This window comes from Bufo bufo, chromosome 3 (genome assembly GCF_905171765.1).
Source record: "Bufo bufo chromosome 3, aBufBuf1.1, whole genome shotgun sequence".
Taxonomy (NCBI): domain Eukaryota; kingdom Metazoa; phylum Chordata; class Amphibia; order Anura; family Bufonidae; genus Bufo; species Bufo bufo.
In genome coordinates this window covers 292,881,857-292,896,536 of record NC_053391.1, presented here as the reverse complement: position 1 = coordinate 292,896,536, position 14,680 = coordinate 292,881,857, and the positions used below count along the sequence as shown (strand labels likewise).

Sequence of the window (14,680 nt, the reverse complement as noted above, 5' to 3'; positions counted from 1 at the left end):
GAGTTTTGTTCACATTTACCCTATTTAACTTCTCTACAGTTAGCAAATTGAGTACATCACTGGATGTACTAACAACCCCGGCGCCACAGATATCAGCTTCTTTCTCTTCTTTTGTATATACACAGCTAAAAAACTTATTTAGGAACTCTGCCTTTTCCTTATCTTCAGCGACTACCGCCCCTTTACCATTATTTAGGGGACCTACCTGCTCAGACCTAGGTTTTTTAGCATTTACATATTTAAAAAACTTTTTAGGATTTGTTTTGCTTTCTTTTGCTACCTGCTGTTTTGTATGTTTGCTAATTTTATCTCCTTTTTGCAGATTTTATTAAGCCCTTTGTAATCTTCAAACGCTACAGCTGACCCCTCAGATTTGTATTTTTTAAATGCCCTCTTTTTGTCTTTTATTGCTCTTTTTACAGTAGCTGTAAGCCATGGGGGGTTTAATTTTAGCCATTTATACTTGTTACCTAAGGGGATAAGTATTCAGTATTGATTATCCAGGTGATTCCCTTTAAGCAAATTTGTCATCACTGTAATCACTCTGAACCGCACAATAAAGGTAATTTGTAATGTATTTTTTTTACCAATTATGCCCATTAATCATTTTTCCAGAATCATTAATCGGTACTGTTACAAAGTGCAACTTTTCCTGCAAAAAAATAAATAAAAAAACAACACAACAAGCCCTCATGTGGCTATGTGAATGGGAAAATGGGAAAATAAAAAAGTTAGGGCTTATCAAAGGCAGAAACCGAAAATACAAAAAACAATAAAAGAAAAAAGGAAAAAAAAAAGAAAATGTTTTGCGAAGGGGTTAAAGCAATGGAGAATATATTACAGACCTATGTTTTAGGTCTGTCTATGATATCAATATCCTCTTCAGTGTCGGAGGATGAGATTAAGGCTACTTTCACTCTCGCGTTTTGTGTGGCAGTCCATTCACACAAAGTGAAATCCATGCCAGCTCAGAGCTAGCGTAGATTTCAGTCTTCTTTTACCCCAGAAAACCGGCATAAAAGAAGCTGGCCCTGCCACTTACTCACCCTCACCACCCCCTTTTTGGAAAAGTGGCAAGAGTGGCACAGAAAAGCTACTTGTGCACAGTGGTTATATGTGGATTAAAAAAAAATCCTACATAAGAAATAGATATTTTGACATGACAGCTGTCTATTGTCTAACACTCATGAGAATTTTAAGAAAACTCTGGGGAGTCATTAATTAACCAAATCAAACAGAAGTTTCGAAGAGCATCTCTAACACTGCAAGACCCAACAAGCCCATATGTTAGATGGAGATCTCACTGACTGCGATCGACACCAAGGAATGCTTCATTTTCATAGCCAAGGTACTGAAAGGGTTTTCAATTACTTCAAGATTATCCTACAAATTACAGCTTCTTGCTGGGTTCCCAGAAGCAGGACTAAATTATCTCATCAGGTACGATTTTCACTTTGCAAAAAAACTTAACTAATTGGAAAAAATCGGGACATTAAAGATCATACCTCTAGTGGAGAATAAGTCTAATATATGATGCATCAGGTCACAATGTCACATGCCATGTTCATGAACCCTTACACTAAATGAAGTGCTTGGATTACCAGAATAATAGAATATGGGGGTCATTTATGAAAAAATATAGGCCAATTTTTGGCGTATATCTGTCGCCGATTCGGTCACTAATGGGATTTGCAGCCAAATCTGTGACTTCTTCACCATTCACTCCAAGTGCCAAAAAAAGTAGGTGGTCCGTCTTGTCTCATTTATCATTTTCTACGTCTGTTTTAGGAGTAGAAAATAATCTAAATCTACGCCTGCAAGGGAGCTGGCATGGATTTAGGCCAGCAGTGGATGTGCCTAAGGTTTTCTAGAGGCCGGTGCCTCTACATAACTTAGGTGCATCAGGCGCCAGCGCACGTTTATTAAGACCGGCATCTAAAATGGACCTTTTTTTTTCCAAATCGGTAAAAAACTTCAGATGAAGAAAATGACATAGCTCATAAAAAATTTGACATGGTCATTGGATGAAAATGCTTTTTTGTCCCATTTTTACAATTATTGACCACTTTCATAGAATTTTCATCTTGTCATACTGGATAAAATGTTCTGTATATAGCAGACAACACCCTATGGTAGAAGGTATGCATTTGCAAATTTTGCAGTTGCCAATACTGTGGTTATCTGCATTTTATCAATTTCAAGGTAATTTGTGCTGTGTTCTCCATTCACCTACAAACAGGATTTCAAGGTTTGTTAAAAAGTCTATTGCTCTTTTCAAACAGAGAGCAGTTTGCTCTGTTGTCTGAAATATAGCAGCTTCGTCCTTAGTCATCTGACCCTTCAGAATGCATTGGTATCTGGAAACAGATTGACAGATTTCAGAATTTATCAATTCTGGGCAGTCAATAAAACATAATGAAAATAAAAATGGCAATAAGTAATGTATATTAAGTTACTTTAAAGAGGTTGTCTGGTTTCAAAATCAAAATACTTTTTATATGCTCCTAACACCCCTTGCCTTGCATATATACGCCCCCAATACCTGTTTTTCATGGCTGTGCTCTCTTTCCTCCTGTCTGGCATCAGACTATCCTTGCAAATCGGTTTACTTTCCTAGTTTCCTATTTTGTTGAATAGGTAACTACTTTATTGATAAAGCCAGGCTGCACTGCAGAGTGATGAGTCACGGGCTGGCCAAGCGCCCCACTGTTCATTCTGCAGGAGCTCCGCCCACTACATATGGCCATACTACACCCAGACATAAAACCTGCTAGTCTTTTTCTCACTCATTATCTAAATCACATCACTGACGGTCCACAGGCTCTTCCCTTACCACCTCTAGAGTGCAATAAACAGCTAGAATCAGCAAGCACATCCAAACACATCTGTATCTAATCCTATCAAGTATGATACAGCTTGCTGAGCTGTGTATCTGATCCTATCTTGTATGATCCTACCTGCTGATCTGTGTATCTAATCCTATCTTGTATGATACCACCTGGTGGAGTGTGTATCTAAAGCCTTGTGCACACGACCATATCTATTTTGTGGTCTGCAAGTTGCGGATCTGCTAATTAAGGATATTGTCCGTGTGCGACCCATATTTTTTTTGTTCAGCCATTGACTTCAAGGTCTGCATTTTGAGACCCAAAATAGGACATGTTGTATCTTTTGTGATATTGACATATGAATGTGGGAAAAACACATGATGTCATCCGTGTGTTTTCCACATCTGTATATCAGTTCTGCAACAAATAAAAGACATCCTATTCTGGTCTTCAAAATGCAGGCCTCGAATCCATAGAAGTCAATGGCTCTGCAAAAAATTTGGATTGCACATGGACAGTATACAGTACCTATTTGGCAGATGCACATCTTGCAGACTGCAAAACAGATATGGTTGTGTGCATGAGGCCTAATCCTATCTTTTTCAGCCTGCTGCAGTGTTTATCTTGGCCTATCATTTGTTATACACATATGATACGACCATGATCAGGACAGGGAACGTGGTCCCTGTGTCGCCGCATCTCCCAGGCCGACCACAGTCTCCTGACCCGAACTATCACAGTAACTTATGATACAGCCAGTCTCTTATCTGATCCAGTGGTAAGTACATGAGGAGGTGAGTGTACGACAACTGCCCAGCGGTCGGATAAAGACTGGTTGTATCATACATTACTATCATACAGTCAGATTGGGTCAGGGAAAACGTGGTAAGCCGAAATATGGCCGACACATGGATTCCTGGACTAATCACGGTCATTTGCATGAACCCTATCACTCATACTGAGCTCCCATAACAGTGACATCCACAGCACTCCCATATACAGTGACCTCGTCTACAATGCCCCCAAATGCCATCAACAGTGCCCCCCAAATGCATTTCAGTGCCCCCATATGCCATCCAGTGTACCTTGTGCCATCCACAGTGCCCCCAGTGAAATCCAGAACATAGCGATCAGCTTCTGTGGATGATAGCTACACTGTCGCTCATACACAGTGCATACATTGTGCTGTGTAAAAGTCAGTACAGGCTTCATACAGAACCCTGTACACTAGAAGACTGCTGGCAGTCCCGCTGCATGTGCAGGACCAGGGAAGGCACGTGGCCGTGATGTCAGCGATAATGCTGTGTATCTGCTGCTTCTCAGAGGAAAAGTAAAAGATGGCACTGGTGCAGAAGAGCTGAAAACCCGACAGGAGTGGTCACATGAACATGAAAAGAATCCTGGGAACACTGCAGCTGCTGGGGGTAAGTATGGCTTCCCTCATCTTCTCACCACATGTTAGATTTAGTCCTTATTTTTTTATTTAGGTAGGACCGGAGGACAACTTTAAAGAGTACCCTCAATTGTGAACAGCTTTCCGTACAGTACATTACTAGTACAAATGAAAATAAACACCTTGACATATGATATTGTTAACCACTTCCCGCCACGCTAACGCCGAAAGGCGTCATTTCTGCGGCGCTCCCAGGTCACACTAACGCCAATAGGCGTCATCTCGCGTGAGCCGAGATTTCCTGTGAACGCGCGCACACAGGCGCGCGCGCTCACAGGAACGGAAGGTAAGAGAGTTGATCTCCAGCCTGCCAGCGGCGATCGTTCGCTGGCAGGCTGGAGATGTGTTTTTTTTAACCCCTAACAGGTATATTAGACGCTGTTTTGATAACAGCGTCTAATATACCTGCTACCTGGTCCTCTGGTGGTCCCCTTTGTTTGGATCGACCACCAGAGGACACAGGTAGCTCAGTAAAGTAGCACCAAGCACCACTACACTACACTACACCCCCCCCCCCGTCACTTATTAACCCCTTATTAGCCCCTGATCACCCCATATAGACTCCCTGATTACCCCCCTGTCATTGATTACCCCCCTGTCATTGATTACCCCCCTGTAAAGCTCCATTCAGACGTCCGCATGATTTTTACGGATCCACTGATAGATGGATCGGATCCGCAAAACGCATCCGGACGTCTGAATGAAGCCTTACAGGGGCGTGATCAATGACTGTGGTGATCACCCCATATAGACTCCCTGATCACCCCCCTGTCATTGATTACACCCCTGTCATTGATCACCCCCCTGTAAAGCTCCATTCAGACGTCCGCATGATTTTTACGGATGCACTGATAGATGGATCGGATCCGCAAAACGCATCCGGACGTCTGAATGAAGCCTTACAGGGGCATGATCAATGACTGTGGTGATCACCCCATATAGACTCCCTGATCACCCCCCTGTAAAGCTCCATTCAGATGTCCGCATGATTTTTACGGATGCACTGATAGATGGATCCGATCCGCAAAACGCATCCGGACGTCTGAATGAAGCCTTACAGGGGCATGATCAATGACTGTGGTGATCACCCCATATAGACTCCCTGATCACCCCCCTGTAAAGCTCCATTCAGATGTCCGCATGATTTTTACGGATGCACTGATAGATGGATCGGATCCGCAAAACGCATCCGGACGTCTGAATGAAGCCTTACAGGGGCATGATCAATGACTGTGGTGATTACCCCCCTGTAAAGCTCCATTCAGATGTCCGCATGATTTTTACGGATGCACTGATAGATGGATCGGATCCGCAAAACGCATCCGGACGTCTGAATGAAGCCTTACAGGGGCGTGATCAATGACTGTGGTGATCACCCCATATAGACTCCCTGATCACCCCCCCTGTCATTGATTACCCCCCTGTCATTGATTACCCCCCTGTAAAGCTCCATTCAGACGTCCGCATGATTTTTACGGATGCACTGATAGATGGATCGGATCCGCAAAACGCATCCGGACGTCTGAATGAAGCCTTACAGGGGCGTGATCAATGACTGTGGTGATCACCCCATATAGACTCCCTGATCACCCCCCTGTCATTGATCACCCCCCCTGTCATTGATCACCCCCCTGTCATTGATCACCCCCCTGTCATTGATCACCCCCCTGTCATTGATCACCCCCCTGTAAGGCTCCATTCAGACATTTTTTTGGCCCAAGTTAGCGGAATTATTATTATTTTTTTCTTACAAAGTCTCATATTCCACTAACTTGTGTCAAAAAATAAAATCTCACATGAACTCACCATACCCCTCACGGAAACCAAATGCGTAAAATTTTTTAGACATTTATATTCCAGACTTCTTCTCACGCTTTAGGGCCCCTAGAATGCCAGGGCAGTATAAATACCCCACATGTGACCCCATTTCGGAAAGAAGACACCCCCAGGTATTCCGTGAGGGGCATATTGAGTCCATGAAAGATTGAAATTTTTGTCCCAAGTTAGCGGAACGGGAGACTTTGTGAGAAAAAAATTAAAAATATCAATTTCCGCTAACTTGTGCCAAAAAAAAAAAATTTCTATGAACTCGCCATGCCCCTCATTGAATACCTTGGGGTGTCTTCTTTCCAAAATGGGGTCACATGTGGGGTATTTATACTGCCCTGGCATTCTAGGGGCCCCAAAGCGTGAGAAGAAGTCTGGTATCCAAATGTCTAAAAATGCCCTCCTAAAAGGAATTTGGGCACCTTTGCGCATCTAGGCTGCAAAAAAGTGTCACACATCTGGTATCGCCGTACTCAGGAGAAGTTGGGGAATGTGTTTTGGGGTGTCATTTTACATATACCCATGCTGGGTGAGAGAAATATCTTGGTCAAATGCCAACTTTGTATAAAAAAATGGGAAAAGTTGTCTTTTGCCAAGATATTTCTCTCACCCAGCATGGGTATATGTAAAATGACACCCCAAAACACATTCCCCAACTTCTCCTGAATACGGCGATACCACATGTGTGACACTTTTTTGCAGCCTAGGTGGGCAAAGGGGCCCACATTCCAAAGAGCACCTTTAGGATTTCACAGGTCATTTACCTACTTACCACACATTAGTGCCCCTGGAAAATGCCAGGGCAGTATAACTACCCAACAAGTGACCCCATTTTGGAAAGAAGACACCCCAAGGTATTCCGTGAGGGGCATGGCGAGTTCCTAGAATTTTTTATTTTTTGTCACAAGTTAGTGGAAAATGATGATTTTTTTTTTTTTTTTTTTTTTCATACAAAGTCTCATATTCCACTAACTTGTGACAAAAAATAAAAACTTCCATGAACTCACTATGCCCATCAGCGAATACCTTGGGGTCTCTTCTTTCCAAAATGGGGTCACTTGTGGGGTAGTTATACTGCCCTGGCATTCTAGGGGCCCAAATGTGTGGTAAGGAGTTTGAAATCAAATTCTGTAAAAAATGACCTGTGAAATCCGAAAGGTGCTCTTTGGAATATGGGCCCCTTTGCCCACCTAGGCTGCAAAAACGTGTCACACATCTGGTATCCCCGTACTCAGGAGAAGGTGGGGAATGTGTTTTGGGGTGTCATTTTACATATACCCATGCTGGGTGAGAGAAATATCTTGGCAAAAGACAACTTTTCCCATTTTTTTTATACAAAGTTGGCATTTGACCAAGATATTTATCTCACCCAGCATGGGTATATGTAAAAAGACACCCCAAAACACATTCCTCAACTTCTCCTGAATACAGAGATACCAGATGTGTGACACGTTTTTGCAGCCTAGGTGGGCAAAGGGGCCCATATTCCAAAGAGCACCTTTCGGATTTCACTGGTCATTTTTTGCAGAATTTGATTTCAAACTCCTTACCACACATTCGGGCCCCTAGAATGCCAGGGCAGTATAACTACCCCACAAGTGACCCCATTTTGGAAAGAAGAGACCCCAAGGTATTCGCTGATGGGCATAGTGAGTTCATGGAAGTTTTTATTTTTTGTCACAAGTTAGTGGAATATGAGACTTTGTATGAAAAAAAAAAAAAAAAAAAAAATCATCATTTTCCACTAACTTGTGACAAAAAATAAAAAATTCTAGGAACTTGCCATGCCCCTCACGGAATACCTTGGGGTGTCTTCTTTCCAAAATGGGGTCACTTGTGGGGTAGTTATACTGCCCTGGCATTCTAGGGGCCCGAATGTGTGGTAAGGAGTTTGAAATCAAATTCTGTAACAAATGACCTGTGAAATCCGAAAGGTGCTCTTTGGAATATGGGCCCCTTTGCCCACCTAGGCTGCAAAAGAGTGTCACACATCTGGTATTGCCGTACTCAGGAGAAGGTGGGGAATGTGTTTTGGGGTGTCATTTTACATATACCCATGCTGGGTGAGAGAAATATCTTGGCAAAAGACAACTTTTCCCATTTTTTTATACAAAGTTGGCATTTGACCAAGATATTTATCCCACCCAGCATGGGTATATGTAAAAAGACACCCCAAAACACATTCCTCAACTTCTCCTGAATACAGAGATACCAGATGTGTGACACTTTTTTGCAGCCTAGGTGGGCAAAGGGGCCCATATTCCAAAGAGCACCTTTCGGATTTCACAGGTCATTTTTTACAGAATTTGATTTCAAACTCCTTACCACACATTTGGGCCCCTAGAATGCCAGGGCAGTATAACTACCCCACAAGTGACCCCATTTTGGAAAGAAGAGACCCCAAGGTATTTCGTGATGGGCATAGTGAGTTCATAGAAGTTTTTATTTTTTGTCACAAGTTAGTGGAATATGAGACTTTGTAAGAAAAAAAAAAAAAAAAAAAAATCATCATTTTCCGCTAACTTGTGACAAAAAATAAAAAGTTCTATGAACTCACTATGCCCATCAGCGAATACCTTAGGGTGTGTACTTTCCGAAATGGGGTCATTTGTGGGGTGTTTGTACTGTCTGGCCATTGTAGAACCTCAGGAAACATGACAGGTGCTCAGAAAGTCAGAGCTGCTTCAAAAAGCGGAAATTCACATTTTTGTACCATAGTTTGTAAACGCTATAACTTTTACCCAAACCATTTTTTTTTTACCCAAACATTTTTTTTTTATCAAAGACATGTAGAACTATAAATTTAGAGCAAAATTTCTATATGGATCTCGTTTTTTTTGCAAAATTTTACAACTGAAAGTGAAAAATGTCATTTTTTTGCAAAAAAATCGTTAAATTTCGATTAATAACAAAAAAAGTAAAAATGTCAGCAGCAATGAAATACCACCAAATGAAAGCTCTATTAGTGAGAAGAAAAGGAGGTAAAATTCATTTGGGTGGTAAGTTGCATGACCGAGCAATAAACGGTGAAAGTAGTGTAGTGCCGATTTGTAAAAAAGGGCCTGGTCTTTAGGGGGGTATAAACCTGTGGTCCTTAAGTGGTTAAAAAATACTCCAAGTATCAAACTCTTTTCATCCCCCATGCATCCTGCACTGAACTCTCAATTCACTAGTAAAATATGTCTTCAGAGAGGCAGAGATGAGACAAACTTTCAGTACACTCACAGGTCCTGTTACAAGCATAGCGCATAGATATCTAATGAGAGGTGAGGGAGAAGCAGCTGCGGAGACAGGGAGACACAGACACATACAAAGACTTTTGGTGCTTCTACTACTACCTAAATCCAGCTCATTAATGCTGCATAATTTCCTCCATACTGCTGCTGGTGCTTCCATAAATATGATCAATCGAGACAGGGGTAAAGGGTCAACTGACCTGTTCCTTTAGTGCTGTGTATAGGAGACAACATCATTGCTACTTCACCCCTGCCCTCTGGAGCAGGCTGCAGTGAAAACTAACAATGAGGGATGGAGTCTACTGCTATAAAATTAAAGGGGTTATCTAACCTGGAAGCATACAACCCCAAAAGGTCAGAACATGTGGCCAATTTAAAACACCAATTCTGCACCACTGCCTATTTGTTCCCTGCCACTTCTGGCCCCAAAAGTGGCTTGGTCTTGTCACTGCTGCTAATCACTGGACTCAGTGGTCATACATGCTACTATGGTATATCACTGCTACAGACATGCTGTACTAGCATGTGACTGCTAAGGCTAATATTAGCCGAACAGTCATGGGACCAAGCCGCTTTCCAGTCCAACAGGGCCGCAGCACGGGAATGGCGGGACCACAGACAGGCGAGTTATATATTTTTTTGTTTGTTTTTGTTTTTTAAGTGGTCACAGATTGCAACCATTGACTCCTAGGCCAGCCAACCCCTTTAAGAATACTAGACATATTGGCTAGAAATACTATTATTCATTATGTACACGCACAACAGTTCATTCTGTAAAGTCACCTGAAACACTAATGTTTTCACTTTTTATCTGGTCTTAAAACAGTGGCATATTATTAAAGAGCAGATGTAAGCCTGCACTATTCCCTTCTTTAAGCATAGACAGGCTTGTGGTAGACTCACTTGACTAAATGACAACTCAATTTTAGTAGGATTTTAGACACATAATTCAACATAAACAAACCCCTCTAAAATTAGAGCAAGTATGAGGTGATCAGGGTGAATGGGAAAATAATGTAGGCAGGTTTATTTTACACTGCATGCTAACATACACACAGAAACTCACTTTATAAGGATCTGAAGCATCTTCCCACGCAACATGGAACATGTGTCGTATCTCTTCAGCCAAACCTATTCTTGCACCACTGTTTGCTGCAACATATATACGTGGAATCCCTTGTGATCTGGAGAGCTCTGAGGCTCTCAAATACAACAGATCCTCCTGAGGACCAAACGACCCGATTCTGTATGTAATGTCATTCCCTATTACAACAATATCTCTGCCATCTGGATATTCTGGAGATTTCAAAGTCATTTTCCATGCCACCATTCCAATCTGTCGAAAAATAACATTCAATATTTTTATAATTATACATTTGCATATATCTACTTTCCAGTGCAAACAGGGAAATGATGTAAATGTAAAGTGTACCCAATTTTTTGAAAAACTTTCTTAAAAAGTATTCTAAATGACATGAAAGTCATTTCTGAAATTTACTTTACATTGTTTTTCACGTTTTCAAATGCCAAATAGACACCTCAGACATTCAGGTGTCAATCGCGCCTTGAAATCCACACACTTGTGCACTGCTGACAGTGTACAGATTCCACTGGGGTCACAGTAAACACATGCAGGAGCACACATATCTGCTAAAGCCAGGCATATATGTGCTATGTCACACCACTGACATGTAAGCACCTTACAAGTGTGAAGATTTCAAAGCACGATAGACACCTGAACTTAAAATCAACACAAATTTATTTCATGTCATTTAGAATAGCTTTTAATCAAGTTTTTCTAAAGTTTAGGTGCACTTTAAAAAAGACAAATATACCTGCCATACACTATCCTATATTTCAACTGTAATTTAAAGGGGTTTAGAATATTGACTGCCTATCCTCATGATAGGACACCAATATCAGATTGGTAGTGGTCCAACTCTTGGCTCCCGGCTGATCAGCTGTTTGAAGGGCCATGGCACCAATGTGAGAATTGCTGCCTCTTCAATGTTTATATCGGCCTGCCTACATGCATAAAACGTACTTTAAGTACTAAGACACATTGGTAAGCTTTTTTAAATAATGCACTCATTGTGGGCTAAAGGTACTTTCACACTAGCGTTAGAGGAATCCGGCAATCTGTGTGCAAACGCATACCATTTGTTTCCAGATCCGGATGCAGATCCGTTTGACAAATGCATTGACATACCGGAGCCAGATCTGGTAATTTAATATTTTTTTTACATTTTTAAAAGGTCTGTGCATGCGCAGACCGGGAAACTGGGTCAGTTTTTCCGGAACACTTGGTATCGGATTCGGCATTAATACATTTTAATGGAAAATAATGTCGGCTGTGGTATTTTCTCCAGCCAATTACTGTAAAAGTGACTGAACTTAAGACATCCTGATGCATACTGAATGTAATGCTTTCCATTCAGAATGCATTAGGACAAAACTGAAGCTTTTTTTTCCGGTATTGAACCCCTGCTCATAAACACTCATTTAAAGGGGTTGTGTCACAGAACATTCTACATTTTTCAAACCAGCACCCGGAGCTGAATGCTTTTGTAATTGCATGTAAATAAAATTCAGTAAAACCAGTGAGCTATTGAATAAAATGTATCTGTATAGCACCACCTGCTGTTTGTTCTTTTCCATCTCACCGAGTTGGTTCAACGTGCTCAGTTTGAATCTTCAACTGCCACCAACCATATGTTCTGTTAGAAGCTGTGGCAGTTACAGGGGGAGAACCGCAACAGAAAGGACATGTCATAATATCACGGAAAGGTGAGGCGCTAAAACTAATAAACTTTATTAAAGCTATTAAAAATAGGGGATTGTGTCAACACACATACAAATAAACACAGAAAATTGTTGCCTAATGTGTCAACTCAATTGGTGATTGCCAGGTCGAATACAAAGTGCAACAATTAAAATGATTATTACAGGGTCGGAGGCAACTGTGTCCTGGGTTAGTTAGGTGTGAAAGACCGTTTGGTCGGTCTATCATTACTGATAGATATCTGCCAGCTAAGGAGTCTGACCCATATAATGTGATGTCGTGAGTGGTGATTATTTATCACCGCTTCAAATACTCTCAGACCTCTAAGCCTCCTGCCCTCCACTAACTACCGCTCCCATGTGCTGTATTTAACGCTCAACGCGTCTCATCATATCAGAATCATCAGGAGCAATTTTTAAACAAGCAAAAAGAGCTCGTAGTGGATAAACATCAGCAAACACTGTCACACTGGTGTAGCGTGACAGCTTATTGGCACTGTGGCGACCGTGAGCAGCTCCAGAAACCTCCAAAATATAAAGGGAGGTGAGACACACCCATCGGGGCGGGTGGAGGACGAACAGCCAATGAGACACTAGAAGGAGGGAACAAAAGACGGCGCACTGTAAGTCCCTCATCCACCGGCAGTGAATACATCGTAACAGGGACAAATAGGCAGGTAACAGTGTGGCCAGCAGACAGGGACAGAGGACAGCAAAACTAGCAGTAACAGTAATAATATATCGGCACTACTGATCGCCACTCAAAGGCCATAATTAAATAAATAGGGAGCGCAATGCTATAAAGCAGAGGTACAAACACTGTACCCAAAGAGGATACAGATATACATCTTCTCGAATATCAAAAACCATCAATCACAAACTGTAAAGTGCATGGTGTAAGTATAGGATTTCTGACCATTGTACGATTAAAAGAAAATAAACCATAAAATGAAAATCCGAGAAATAGGATACCTTTACCAAGATTAAACATAATCCGACAAGCAGCAGTTGAATCTTGGATTAAGGGTATTAAATGTACACCAGAGTAAAACAAGGAGATTGAAATTATATATGATCAATATGGAGTATCAAACATCATCCTATAGGGTGCAATGTAGATACCTTATACGTAAAAAAGGCTATCTATCAATAAAACATGCATAGGAGATATGATCGTTAAGTCCCAATGAACAAACTGTATTCAATTTGAAAGTCCATTGGGCTTCTTTCTGAAGGACACGTTGGTCATAGTTTCTACCTCTTGGGGACGGTCTCACAATTTCTATTACTTGAAAGGAAATAGAACGCATATCGCCGGCATGATGTTAATTAATATGACGTGCAATTGGGGGTGTCGGCAACTTTCTTGATGTCATTTATGTGTTCCCCAATTCTATGTCGAAATTCGGGAATCGTTTTGCCGACATACTGTAGGCTGCATATGCAGGTAGCCAGATAGACTAGGCCAGAGGATCTACAGGTAACAAAGCACCGAATATTGAAAGATTTAGCTGTGGCTGTGCTCACAAAAGTGGCACCCAATTTAATAAATTCACACGCCACACAACCACTACATCTGAAAGTGCCTTGGATTATTCAACTATCACGGTCGGCGTGGCTATCACATACGTGACACAGAGGGAGGGAACGAGGAAGGCCCTGCCCAAGTGAGAGGGAAGATAGTGACCCCTGACTCACCTGACGGCTGGCACCTGGCTGCCCTGACGTCCCTAGACGGGTTCCTCACCCGTACGCCGATCACGTGCCTAAAGCCCTGGCTTTCCCTGAGCTGAGCCCTAGGTAGTGAACAGGGCGATGGGAACACTAGTCCGCACCACTAACTCTAAGGGAAAACACCAAGGGGAGGACAGACAACACAGACTCAACATATATTCCCAGGTGGGCGACAACAGGAGACAACAATAAGCCCAACAGGGATCCGGAGGGTAGCACTCAGAAACGACAAGCAGGATTCACCACTCCAGTGGGTCAGTATAGATGTCCAGGCAGGAAGCTCTATAACTGGCAACTAGAGAAGTGTGAGGGGAGAATATAAGGAGGTAGGGAGTGGCAGACAAGAAACAGCTGAGGAGGAGAAGCTACGGATCCCTGAGAGAGACAAAAAGGATAGCAAGGCAAACACAGAAAACAATCACTAAAAAACAACGTGATCTTTAGATATAGAGCGCGCAGCCACCCGCTGCGACTTCCTGACCCCGGGTATAACGGAGTCAGACGTGGCTCTTGATACCCTCGTGACAGTACCCCCCCCTTTCACGAGGGGCCTCCGGACACTCAGGACCAGGTCTCTCCGGATGAGAGGCATGGAAAGTCTGAATTAACCTGTTGGCGTTTACCTCTGACGCTGGAACCCACATTCTTTCCTCGGGACCATAACCCCTCCAATGCACCAGATACTGAAGAGAGCGGCGGACCCGACGAGAATCAACAATTCTGGCTATTTGAAACTCCAGATTACCAGCCACAATGACAGGAGGAGGTGGCAGCGGCGATGGTTCTAGAGGTGGAACATACTTCTTGAGTAACGATTTATG

General features: G+C 42.3%; 1 protein-coding gene across 1 annotated transcript in view; it reads right to left on the bottom strand.

Moving 5' to 3' along the window:
- The window catches only part of ACACA (acetyl-CoA carboxylase alpha), a 993,014-nt gene that overhangs the window by 328,167 nt on the left and 650,167 nt on the right, over window positions 1-14,680 (bottom strand). Inside the window, exon 41 of the mRNA XM_040424192.1 lies at window positions 10,411-10,680. Within this exon, the coding sequence (XP_040280126.1) occupies window positions 10,411-10,680 (270 nt within the window). The remainder of the gene's footprint in view (window positions 1-10,410; window positions 10,681-14,680) is intronic.